This window comes from Quercus suber, unplaced genomic scaffold (genome assembly GCF_002906115.3).
Source record: "Quercus suber isolate HL8 unplaced genomic scaffold, Cork oak 2.0 scaffold_22, whole genome shotgun sequence".
Taxonomy (NCBI): Eukaryota; Viridiplantae; Streptophyta; class Magnoliopsida; order Fagales; family Fagaceae; genus Quercus; species Quercus suber.
In genome coordinates, this window is record NW_027069487.1 from 1,014,104 (window position 1) to 1,027,498 (window position 13,395).

Consider the following 13,395-nt stretch of genomic DNA (forward strand, 5'->3'; position numbering starts at 1 on the left):
TGGACTATTTGGAATCGCCGAAATGTTATGACGTTTGGTCACCCGACGATTTCAGTGGATTACATCGTCCTAAGAGCAAGAGCACTACTTCAGAAGTTCTTGGCTGCTCAAGACAGACCGACTGAGGTACCCCAGATGTTGTTCTTCACTAGTGGCATCCTCTGGAGTTCCCGTATTACAAAGCCAATTTTGATGCGGCGGTTTTCAGACAAAGCTCCTCAGCAGGGATTGGAGTGATCATTCGCAACAACAGGGGCGAAGCTATTGGTGCATTATCTATGCCGATCCCATTGTCCAATTCAGTCGCTGTCTTGGAAGCTTTAGCATGCCGTAGAGCTCTCCTCTTTGCCAAAGAAATCAGTCTGAGTCAGGTGATCTTCGAAGGAGATTATGCCATGGTCATTCAAGCCATTACCCATGGCAACTCTGAACTGGCGGAGTATGGACACATCGTTGAAGACATCAAGATATTAGCTTTAGATTTTGATTTTATTCAGTTTAGTCATGTTAAATGCAATTGTAATGTTGTTGCAGATGCCCTCACTAAGAAAGCTAAAGATTCTTTAAGTTTAGCTGTTTGGCTCGAAGAGGTGCCAAAGGACACTACCCCTCTTCTTTTGTTTGATATTCCTTAAAGTTATGATTATTTCTCCCCTGGCCATTTTGGTTTGGGTTCTCAAAAAAAGAAAAAAGAAAAAAGAAAAAAGAATGCTATAGTACCTCTAGGGTCAATCAAGTTATTCCTGGAATATTCCACAATGAGATTACTAAAATACCCTTGAGCATAAATATGCAAATGACCTAATAGTTAAAGAGGAAGCAAATGACGTAATAATTAAGAGAAGGGGGGGGGGGGGGCAGGGAGTTACAACTAAATGTGTCATATTTTATTAATATTTCAAATTCTGAATTTCACAATTTCAAATTCAAAATTTTTTTATTAAAAATAAATTTTAACTTTCCTAATTTAGTCAAGAAAAAATAAAATCTTAACATGATGTAATATAGTAATATCTCCTAATCAATGTGTTGGATTTAATATATTGTTTTTTCATAAAATATATATATATATATATATATATATATATATATAAATTTTTTACAATGCTCTGTACTTTTTTAAGTTCATTTACAATCAACTAATCCTTTGATAGCTAAAAATGAATTCTAAGATGGAAAATACATACATTGATACTTTGAAGTTAATTCAAAATAAAAATGTCATATAACATTTTTTAAAATCAAGGCATACATAAAACATTTTGTAGGGACTCAATTTAGATAGCCCCAACAATACATTTCTAGAGAGTGGGATGAAGAATTAGGCCCTAACCGACTAACAGCCTTACACCCAGAGCCTTTTCTCCTTCAAGGAGGATGAAGCCAACTTAGTGCTAAGGGTAGCTCCTCGGCCCTTGTCCGAGGAGGTTCCTCCCCACTAAACTGCTTTGCTTGCCCTTCTTATATAATCCTCTTCCTCCTATCTCTTTCCTCCATCTGTCGACCATTCACTTGCCTTCCCTCTAACCGTTCGTCCCATCAAAGTCCTTATCAGTACTCGAGTGGTTCACAAGGACCAATGTTACCCTGTCTAGGACTTACATCCCCATTAATGCGGCCAGGGGGTTAGGTGAGTGCATTCAATGCGGAAGTGACAACCTGTTCTTGGCCCGCTCCCCGCCTGGAATTAGCCTCGGCACGCCGAGGACAGGGATGTCCTTTACATGGATCCAACAAAGCTTAGGTCTTCATACGCCATCCTCGGACGATCATTCCTCCTTGGCATGGGCCATGGGCCGAATGCAAGATGGGCTGAGGCTGCCAGGCCCACGAGCCCCACAATAGTCCCTCAAAATCCTGTTGCCCGTTCACTCGGACAGGGGGAGGGTTTTGATATCCACGGGCCCTCTAGACGATTCACCCCACCTTGGCCCACGTCGGGGCTGGTGACTTTTCATTTGCCCAATGTACGTTTTGGCGTTTCGAGACTCAGTGTGCACTCGCATTAAATTTTGGCGGCTCCACGTTCCCCACTTCCAACGGTGTGATGGTAATCGTTCGGTGGGGACTTCCTGCCTTTATAAGCGGGAGGCTACGCAATTGTGAACTTAAATTGGGGATATAAATACTTGTTTGAACCGCTGGGCTTCCTTATTTATGCGCTCGCGAACTTTGGTGCGCATACCTTGAATCTGATTCAACTTCCACACTGCCTGAGGAGGATTTCTACATCTCTATAAGTCTTCCCCTCTCAGTAGCACAAAATTTTCTTAGATCCTACTCTTTCTTTCCTTCTTTCGGATCCTTTGGTCGTTGCTAGGAATGGGTAAGTTTAAGAAGCTGGTTGAGTCCGACGAGATGATGAAGAAATTCATTGTCGATTATGGGATATCCAGTAATGTGGGTTTGAGGTATTGTGAGGAAGGAGAATGGCGTATTAAGAGAAATGAGGGTGAGGTTGTGATCTCCATAGTCGCCTTTGTAGAGGGAGGGATAAGAATCCCTATGAGGCCAGTGACGAGCGGATACCTTAGGCATTTTCGGCTGGCTCCTACCTAGTGTGCTGTTAATGTATTTATGATACTAGGGTGCGTAGACACCTTGAATGAGAAAATGGGGTTGAGATTAACTTACCATGACACAAACTGGTGCTACAACCTTCAGCACTTGAGGGGTAAAACGTATTATATGAAGACGAGGGATGATAGGGTCTGACTTATCCAGTGCCTTCCCGATTCTAATAAGGGGCTGACTCAAGATTCCTCATTGTGTCGGGGGAATGGCACGACGATCTCCACTGCCCGACAGTAGAAGGGGAGCCAGGTAGGGTACTCAAAGTAGGGGGCGGTCCAGATTCTTGTATTATTTTTTGTTGCGTATCTGTTTTGATTGATTAATCACAGGAGCTTTGTTTTTGTTTCTGCAGATCCGCACGCCTTCATGTGTCATTTTCACCTGGTCAACAAGGAGGATTTGGAAGCCGTTCTTAGGGCGGAACTCTTTCTGAACGAGGCTGATAACCAGGTTAGAGCCGCTCACCACATCCTCGGATGTGACCCAGCCCAGAAGTCGTTCCCGGTCCCAAAGCACATTATTAGGGCTCGTGATCCTCGGCTTAGGCAGATTACTGTGGTGGAGGACGGTTTTGCATTTTTCGAAGGATCTTATACTCCGGAAGGCATTCTGTTGGCAGGTTCTTCCTCATCTCATCAAGCAACAGAGACCGAGGAAGGAAAACCTGAGGAGGCAGGGGAGGTGGTCGAACTGAGTTCGTCCGAGGACGAATTTAGTGTGTTTAACCTAGCTGATTAGCTCGAAGATCCCTCCAGTGACTTGGGAGACCCCCATTTGTCTGAAGCCCATCTTCAGCCCTTAAGGGTTGGTATTCAAGTCGAGATGGGTTTAAAGAGACAGCCCCAAACCAGCCTTCTTGACTTGCTTGAGGGCAACTCCGAGAGGGGCGTGCCAAGAGAGTCACAGCCCAAGCCCCCATCACTTCTGCCCCAGCCTTTGCCTATGCACACCAGGTCGTCCTCAATCCCTCCAATCTTAGTTCCTCAGTTCGAGTCTCCCGACCTAAAAAGGAAGAGATCTTTTAAGGGCAAGGACCCAGTGGATGGGGGCAAATCCCATTCTCTGCCAGAGGAAGGTGGAATCCCCCGGCCTTCCAAACAATTGAGGCTCGGTGGTCAACATAAAGGAAAAGAGATCGCCCAGCAGTCCGAGGCCCACGCCTGGCTGCCTGCTGCCATGCTCCATGGTCAACTCTTGATGGATGACGCAACGATCCGGGAATCCCGAGGAGGCGAGGGGGATCTCGTAGCCGACGCCTTGGAGAAGTCTCTTCTCTTTCCCGCCGACATGGCCGAGCTTGGGAGCATGAGCGGGCCAGAGGTTACCCTTAGCCTTAAGAGATATCTAGGCATGGTGGGTACCCTGGTACTAGTTTACTCTTATTCGAATTTTATTGCTCAGTACCTTCCCTTCTCTTTACGGCGCACTTGCTTTTGTTGGCAGGCTGTCCAGGCCATTTTCAGGCTGGATAAGGAGGTCGGCGGCCAGAGTAATGCTTTAGCGCAGAAGCGTGACAAGTTCTTGAAGGCTGCAAGTACCCTTAAGAGATCTGAGGCAGATCTAAAAAAGGCGATCGAAAATCTGGAGGAGATGACAAAGGCTAGAGATAAGACGGCCTTTGACCTAGCCACGGCTACGAAGCACGCCGAGGATCAGACAAAGCGCTTGTAGGATGTTGAGGGCCACCTACGAGCTGCCAAGGAGGACAATGCCGACCTAAAGAGAAAGTTAGCCGAGGCAGTCAGCGTGAGGGGCATTGCAGAGCATGCCAAGGACGAGGCCGTGAGGGCCAAAGACGAGGCGGTTTTTGCGAGAATAGACGCTAAGCGCTCCGTAGAACAGGCGGAAGAGGAGGCTTTTGCTGAGGGGGTGGCTAAGACTGAAGCCACCCTTAAAGCTCAAGTTCCTGTAGTGTGCAGGTGCTTCTATTATGAGACCTGGCATGAAGCCCTTAACCAAGCGGGGGTTGATGTCTCGTCCGACCTCAGGAGGGCAGAGAGAGTACATTACCCCTCTGCAATTTGCGAGGTTGTCCCTGTCGCCTCAGAGGAGGGGTCTGCATTACCAGCGGCAAGTGAAAGTCATGACAGAACTGCTGGGGACACCTCTTCAGCTGACAGACCTTTTGAGGAGGCTGAGCCCTATGGAGCGTTGGAGGGGGCCGGAATCGAGGACCAAGAAGTGTCCCAAGATATGGCGAGGCTTCCTGCTGACTCCCCAGCCAATCCCACAGTCCCTCTGATTTCCCCTACCGTTGAAGGGTCTTCTGAAGCAGCCCCTCCGAGCCATGGTCCCTAGGTGTTGGTTGAAGCCTTTTGACAAGCCCCTCAAGACAATTGGCCTACTGAGTTAGAAATAGCATACGCATAGGACACTTTTATTTGCTTTCTTTTTCATTTCGTTTTGCTTCTTGCCTCGGGGGCATTGTAATGAAACTATGCATTTTCTATTTGAAATGAATATTCAATACTTTGCTTCTAGTTATTGATGCTTCCTTTTACTTGCCGCACTTTAATATCTTGCCCAATACCCTGGTTCTGTTCTGGACTTAGTCTCATGAGACCATCAGCTATCCTTCAGGCATGAATCCGAGGACTGGGTCACAATTCGGCTCTGGCTAATGCTTTGGTTCTTCCGCAAATAGTTAGTTTAACCCCCCGGTTCTTCCGCATGTATCTAGTTTCCCGTAGGTTTGAGTCCTTGGGCCATGCAATACCTCAGTTCTGTTTAGTACCCAGTATAGTTGAGTGGTTAGTTTTCCACAGGCTTGAGTCCGAGGACATGCAATGCCTTGGTTCTGTCTAACACTTCCATTCTTCTTAAGTATCTAGTTTCCCTATAGGTTTGAGTCTTTGGACCATGCAATACCTTGGTTCTGTCTAGTACCCAAGTATATTAGTGGTTAGTTTTCCCACAGGCTTGAGTCCGAGGACCATGCAATGCCTTGGTTCTGTCTAACACTTCCATTCTTCTGTAAGTATCTAGTTTCCCCATAGGTTTGAGTCTTTGGACCATGCAATACCTTGGTTCTGTCTAGTACCCAGGTATAGTTAGTGTTAGTTTTCCCACAGGCTTGAGTCCGAGGACCATGCAATGCCTTGGTTCTGTCTAACACTTCCATTCTTCTGTAAGTATCTAGTTTCCCCATAGTTTGAGTCTTTGGACCATGCAATACCTTGGTTCTGTCTAGTACCCAGGTATAGTTAGTGGTTAGTTTTCCCACAGGCTTGAGTCCGAGGACCATGCAATGCCTTGGTTCTGTCTAACACTTCCATTCTTCTGTAAGTATCTAGTTTCCCCATAGGTTTAAGTCTTTGGACCATGCAATACCTTGGTTCTGTCTAGTACCCAGGTATAGTAGTGGTTAGTTTTCCCACAGGCTTGAGTCCGAGGACCATGCAATGCCTTGGTTCTGTCTAACACTTCCATTCTTCTGTAAGTATCTAGTTTCCCAAGGTTTGAGTCTTTGGACCATGCAATACCTTGGTTCTGTCTAGTACCAGGTATAGTTGAGTGGTTAGTTTTCCCACAGGCTTGAGTCCGAGGACCATGCAATGCCTTGTTCTGTCTAACACTTCCATTCTTCTATAGGTATCTAGTTTCCCCATAGGTTTGAGTCTTTGGACCATGCAATACCTTGGTTCTGTCTAGTACCCAGGTATAGTTAGTGGTTAGTTTTCCTACAGGCTTGAGTCCGAGGACCATGCAATGCCTTGGTTCTGTCTAACACTTCCATTCTTCTGTAAGTATCTGTTTCCACATAGGTTTGAGTCTTTAGACCATGCAATACCTTGTTCTGTCTAGTACCCAGGTATAGTTAGTGGTTAGTTTTCCCACAGGCTTGAGTCCGAGAACACATGCAATGCCTTGGTTCTGTCTAACACTTCCATGTGGAATGAAGGAGTTGTCCTCGGCTCTAGAATCTTACTTTTGGTATGTGACTCCTGGACACGCTTCATTGGAAATGGTTCCTTCTCGGGTCGGCCATTAACTCTACGTGCTCGGGACAGGGGTGGTTCGGACTATGATCTTATATGTGGCATGACCTCGCCTTCATCTCAAGCTCCCGTCCACCTCAATACGAGGCGTCCCCGACTGTTCGCGCTCCGCGCTTGGCGTTTGATGCGCGAGACGCGCTCTCATTGATGTCCTCGTGAATTGATACAAATCCAGGGCCTACGGTCCCTTGGGATTGGTCAGGATTAATACCGCTGATAATCCCTTTTCGAACTTCTGCGTGGATCAATTCCCACCAGTCTCCATCCTCTAATAAGGCTCTCTAGAGGGAAACGCCTCTCCACACTCCATGAACTCTCCAATCACAACTAGAAACACGTCCTTCAGCTCCCCGAGCCCCTTCAACAACCCTGCCAGGATTGTGACCAGAGTTGGGAGACATGGGGCGGCCCTAGGTGGGTGTGAGGACACACAGGGCAAAGGCCCTACCTTCCCGGCCGAGAGCCGTTGTGGCCGTTGTCCCGCCAGACTTCCGGCGCAGCAGAGCCTTGGTGTCACCTTGATAGTGTCGTGCATGGTGGCCAAGAGGAAGTCCTTGAAGTACCTAACGCTCTTCCTCGGGGCGCACCCCTGCCGGAGGAGGCGCGCAAGATCACGTCATGTCTAGTGCCCGAGTGTTGCCGTCTCCGACGGCCAACCTTCGCGAGGCCTGGAGAGAATCAAGGGAACGTCATGGGGAAGGGCCTCTCGATGCCCTTGCATCGGCTTCTCTCTTTGTTCCAGCTCCACCACACCGGCCAAGGAGTTGTTGGTAGCATTAAACATGCCTGCCTCAGCCCCATTCCCTCTAGCTAGTTTTAGAACAGGTCCGCCTGGGCCTATGTTTGTAGAATTGGCTTTAAAACACGTCTGCCGAGCCTCTGTTTGTACTCTGTATTTTCTTTCATTTAATAAAATACTATTATGTTTCCTCTATTTTCTGTTGAATCTCTGTTTTTCTGCAATGTTTTCTTCTTTTTTTTTTTTTTTTTTTTTTGCGACGCATCGTTGTCAACCTTCCGTAAACTAGATACCTAGGAGCGATCGGCCGTTGCGCCCGCTAATGCACTAATTCTTCCCACAGACTACGCCAATTGTAGGGACTCAATTTAGATAGGCCCCAACAATACATTTCTAAAGAGTGAGATGAAGAATTAGGCCCTAACCGACTAACAACCTTACACCCAGAACCTTTTCTCCTTGAAGGAGGATGAAGCCAACTTAGTGCTAAGGGTAGCTCCTCGGCCCTTGTCCCAGGAGGTTCCCCCTCCCTCAACTGCTTTGCTTGCCCTTTTTATATAATCCTCTTCCTCCTATCTCTTTCTTCCATCTGTCGACCATTCACTTGCCTTCCCTCTGACCGTCCATCCCATCAGAGGCCTTATCAGTACTCGAGTGGTTCACAAGGACCAATGTTAACCTGTCTAGGGCTTACATCCCCATTAATGCGGCCAGGGGGTTAGGCGAGTGCATTTAGTGCGGAGGTGACAACCTGTTCTTGGCCCGCTCCCCCGCCTGGAATTAGCCTCAGGACACCGAGGACAGGGATGTCCTTGGCGTGGATCCAAAAAAGCTTAGGTCTTCATACGCCATCCTCGGACGATCATTCCTCCTTGGCATGGGCCATGGGCCGAATGTAAGATGGGTCGAGGCTACTAGGCCCACGGGCCCCACAATTATAATTCAAAATGTGATTTCACTACTTAATCAACTAATTGAATACTCCAACCACATTATTTATTGAGTTTCTATTTTACTTTAAAATATATTATACTGCTAGATAAGCAAGTAAGTCTGCAAAAATTGGACCCAAACTCGTTAACCTAACCCAATCCAAAGGGAAATTACCCAACTTGAATGATAGTTTGATAATGATTTACTATGAATGCACCCACATCCAATGATCATAGAGATCTATCACATGAGAGTGCTTTGACTGCTTCTACAAAACAAAAATCCAAAAACATACCACAATTCTTCATATGATGCTCGCCAATCCAGACTAACACGAAAATTTTCACATTATTGTTCTTTAATGGCATTTAAAAGATAAAAATATGGTGCAAACCTCAAGTGAGAATATTAAAGTGTTGTAGACAACATGAAACAAAAGATTTCATTCATAAAAGAAAAGGGAGCGAGATCACATACAATACCTTGGGTGCAACCTAATGCAATAGCTCTCAATAGCTAAGACCAAGAGTTAAAAAATAAAATAAAATAAAATAAACTAACTTTTAATCTCAACCATTGAATAAATATAGTGAAAAAAAAAAAGTAAAAAAGTGAAAGTTGTGAAAAAAAAAAAAAAAAAAATTAAGATGGAGTAATTGCATTGGGTGCAATATCCTAGCAATTCCACCCGATCCAAATCCAAAGAAAAGAACTATAATAATCTTCCATTACAAAATCTTGGGACAAAGTTTTCATTTCTACATTTTGTGTGAAAAGAGTATCTAATTCAACCTTTATTTTATGCTTGTAGTGTTTGCGGACTTCTATTAATAAACTAAGCAAAGTAGATACCCTTCCAAAGTAGCTACCCCGAATTTTGTCCTTTGACAGACAGCAAGTACCTATATTACTGTATCATCCAAATATTACGTTCTATTTTCAACATTGCGCAAAAAGTATGTCTTAAAATTTCAAACAAGCAAAGGAAATGCCATTTGACTTCAGAGCTCATTGGCCAAAACTGTATTCATTGAGACTCAAAATTACACAGACTAAAGTAGTAACTAGTAATCATACAAAATTTTAGAAAAATTAGATCTACTAATTGCACAATTGAGATCCATTCTACATACGAGTCTAGAAAAATTAGGTCTATAAATTGCACAATTCAGATCCAATCCACATTATAAAAGATCAACACCCTATCATTTACCTAGAGATTCCAACGCAAAAGAAAAAATCAACCTTCTTATTAACAAGTTTTCAGTTTCATAGTAATGATTGCCTTAACAACTAACTACTTCTTACACGTGCGAGGACAGAGGTTCAGATCAAACATACAGTGATTGTGGGAGCTAGGTTTAGGGTTGGTGACCGTCGAGGAAAAAGATTTTTTGGAACCTTAAACACACTGCATGGTGGTTGGAGCAACGATCAACGCCACTAGAGGAGTGGGAGCTAGGCTTAGGGTTTGAGAGTGAGGAACGGAGATGGAGGTTCACAAAAAAGAGAGAAAACTTTTAAAAAATAAATAAATAAATAATACAAATTGCACTTTCTAACTTTGACCAAAAATCAATTTAATCATCTACGTACAATCACTTCTAATTCAACTTTTAGCATTTATCCACAACATTTAGAATTTATGGTCACAATATATTATACTAAAAAAAAAAATATGATCCATGACATTTAGTTTTTTTTTTTTTTAATGTTATAGCGATGATATCACTAGTGAATTATGAATTGTGTAAAATTTAGAATTTATGTATTATTTAATTTTTTTTTTATTCTTAATTGTATTGAAAGTAGGACACAAATAATTTGATCATCATCTTAATTGTTATTATTTTATTTTTATCATTTTATCTTCTATCATTTTTTATTGCATGTTTAAAAATACAAGCTAACCAGTAACCCAATTGACCTAATCCATTCACAACCCATTTAAGAAATTCCATTTTTTACTCGAACCCAATTAACCTGACCCAAATGGAACGTGTTTGACAAGCCTTGTAAATATGAGGTGGGTCATATTCACTAATATATTTTCTAAGATTTACTTTATAATTAAATGTCAAGTCAAGTGCATACTTAGAATAATATAAGTTTTGACAGATGAACCTTTTTTTTTTTTTTTTGGCTGAGTAATTAACACGACCTCTTTCCTATTTCTCAAAAAAAGAAGAAGAAGAAGAAGAAGAAGAAGATATCTTCCCTATTTTATGACTTCCCAACAATGGGTTTTATTGAATCTTAGTTTGATAACGATTTACGAAAGATGCACCCACATCCCACGATCATGGAGATCTATTACATAAGAGTGCTTTGACAAAACAAAAATCCAATACCATACCACAATTCTTTACTATGATGCTCATCAGTCCAGACTTGCACTAAAATTTCACATTATTGTTCGTCGATGACATTTGCAAGATAGAAATATGGTGCAAACTTCATGCAAAAACTCAAGTACGAATATTAAAGTTTTATTGACAACATGAACCAACTGGCAAAGCGATCCTAGATTTAGGTTCACGGTACATTTCTTTCAGTACAAGAAAGAATCGTAACAGTCTTTCGTTACAAAAATCCCCGAAATACTTTTTTGTTGTTGTGAAATAGTGTATCATTCTAGGCTTTATATTATTCTTGCAGCGTTTGCGGACTATTATTAATAAACTACGCAAAGTAGATACCATTCCAGTCAAGAAAAAAAAATTAAAAATAGATACTCTTCCACAGTCTCTTGGAAGGATGATAATTGATTCCCCGAACAAAGGCTGCAATTGTACATTTTTTTGTGAAAAAGTGTATCAATCTAGGCTTTATATTATTCTTGTAGCGCTTGCGGACTTTTATTAATAAACTAAGCAAAGTAGATACTCTTCCACAGTCTCTTAGAAGAATGATAATTGATAGCAGGCTATAAAACAGGGCATAGTCACAATGATGGTATGAGACCCAACTAATCCACGCAGCTAATTGAGAGAGAGAGAGAGAGAGAGAGAGAGAGAGATGGGGAGAGATTTAGAGAATGGGAAAGAGGAAAGAGAATGGCCAAAGAAGCCCTATTAGTCTGTGGAAACAGCAGACTAAAAGAGCTACTCGAGGAACGAACCCAACTTGGTGAAACCCCTCTATATAGGGCCGCTGCCTTCGGTCAGACAAAAATGGCCAAATTTTTGGCTAAAAAAATTGGGGATTCAAATTTACGTAATCACTTTCGCAGAAATGACGAAATGTCTATTCTCCATATTGCTGTCATTGGCAAACACTTTGGTCTCTCTCTCTTTCTCTCTCACTTTCTCATATACAAAATTTATTGCTGCATTGATAGGATGCTATATCGTTTTTTCAAGAAAAAATCATCAAATAACTTGTCTCTATCTTGAAATATGCAGAAACCGCTATATGGTTACTAGGAAAAGACAAGGGACTTGCAAAAGGTTTGGAAACAAATAACCTGACGCGTCTTCACCTGCTAGCGAAAATGCCATCTGCTTTCGGGAGTTCATCCCACATTGTCATTCTGAAGAAAATCCTCCGTTATTGTATGTCGTCGTCCAATATTTTCATTACATGTTCTTTGACTGCAGAAATATTTTTATGTGCGACTCCATTTAAGCATATATTCTTAGTATGCTTTAGAACATTAGAACAAACATAATAAAAAAATAATAATTAATGTAAGCATGTTATTATTGCAGGGCTTCCGAGCCAGAGAGAGGATAAAGACAGCGATGATGATGATGATGCGGATAATGGTTGTGATCATAAAAATTTTTCACGAAGTATGTACAGAAGGAATTTTCGCTCCAAATATTTACTAATCACACGTGTAACTCAATCAGGATATCACTAGTATAGTCATACATCTCATGTTAGTGTAGTCACACCATGGTTTTAAAAACCGGATCAGAGGCAAAACTGAATTTGCCTTCAGTTCTTAATTTTTATCCATTTTTATTGGTTTTACCGAACCGGACTGGTATTCGGTCCCCAGTTGAACTAATTGGTCCAGTCCGATTTTTAAAACCATGAGTCATACTTATCATGTATTATTATGTAATAAAAGTTAAGTCGTAGTTATAACTTGTATTAACTACTTGTTATTTTTCTAAACACAAATCTACACTCGTCTTGCTCCAAATAATTCTTTATAAAGAAATGCATAAAATTACAAACATAATTTACTCTAGGAAAACTCAATTAAAAATTTTTAAGAAATTTAGAATAGTACTTTAACTAAAACTAAATACAAAAATTTTCAAAAATAAAAAATAAAAAAGGGTTTCATTATTATTTTAATCAATATTATTATATTTTTAAATAAGAATCTTGGTTTTAAATATAACTTTAAGTTTTTTTTTAATGCTTTTTGTTTATTTTATTATTCAATATTAATTACTCCTATATTATAGTATTTTTTTAATTTACATATAATTTTTTTTTTAATCATAGCTCGAGCATATATATAGTACATACTAATATATATAAATACAAATCCTCTTTCGTACTCCATACTCCACCAATTCAAAAAGTTTTTTTTTCATATTATTTTTTTATCCTCACATTTTTTGGGTATTGAAATTGAAAATAAAAATAAAAACAAATCCAAACCAAGTTTTTCACTGCTGAGTCCCACAGAAAATAAGAAATGAAAATAGAATGCACCCTATTTTTAGAGTAACGAAACTTTGTCTAAGATATTCAAAAAAGAAACATTATCACTTGTTGAATTCCAAAATTCTCTGTTTTACACCCACGGGTGCAACATCAATGAAAGTTTTGTCCTGTTTCTATTAAAAATAAAAAATGGAAACATTAACGGGTGCAATGTAGATTGATTCACAACCAGAATGCTTAAAAGATGGATTTCCATTCTCTAGGCTTTATCCTTTCTTAGTATATAATGATTTACTAGTTATAGTTTTCCTTCAAAAACTTGCTCATATTCCTGATTTATATACTTTTAAAAATCAATGTTAGTGCCCAGATCTTGCTGCTAAATCAACACCTCTTATTATTTTCAATGAAGACAATTTAAGATTCAAATCCGCCCTCCCCATTATATCTATCAAAATATAAGTAAAATTTAAAAAAAAAAAAATCAATATCTAGTGAAACAGAATTTTCACCATTTTTTAA

At 41.1% G+C, this 13,395-nt stretch overlaps 1 protein-coding gene and 1 long non-coding RNA gene across 2 annotated transcripts; both read left to right on the top strand.

Annotated features, from left to right (window-relative positions):
* The first annotated feature begins 278 nt into the window (after positions 1 to 278).
* On the top strand, positions 279 to 635 carry LOC111997399 (uncharacterized). Its single transcript, XM_024029481.1, has one exon. The coding sequence runs from the start codon at positions 279 to 281 to the stop codon at positions 633 to 635; it is 357 nt and encodes a 118-aa protein (XP_023885249.1).
* Positions 636 to 11,230: 10,595 nt separating this feature from the next.
* On the top strand, positions 11,231 to 12,376 carry LOC136063951 (uncharacterized). The gene is made up of 3 exons (XR_010625601.1): positions 11,231 to 11,526; positions 11,649 to 11,798; positions 11,955 to 12,376. It is a non-coding gene; the product is annotated as an uncharacterized LOC136063951 (long non-coding RNA).
* The last annotated feature ends 1,019 nt before the right edge of the window (positions 12,377 to 13,395 follow it).

Coding starts and splice junctions, on each gene's coding strand:
- LOC111997399 (XM_024029481.1), top strand. CDS start 279: ATGCCGATCCCATTGTCCAATTCAGTCGCTGTCTTGGAAGCTTTAGCA.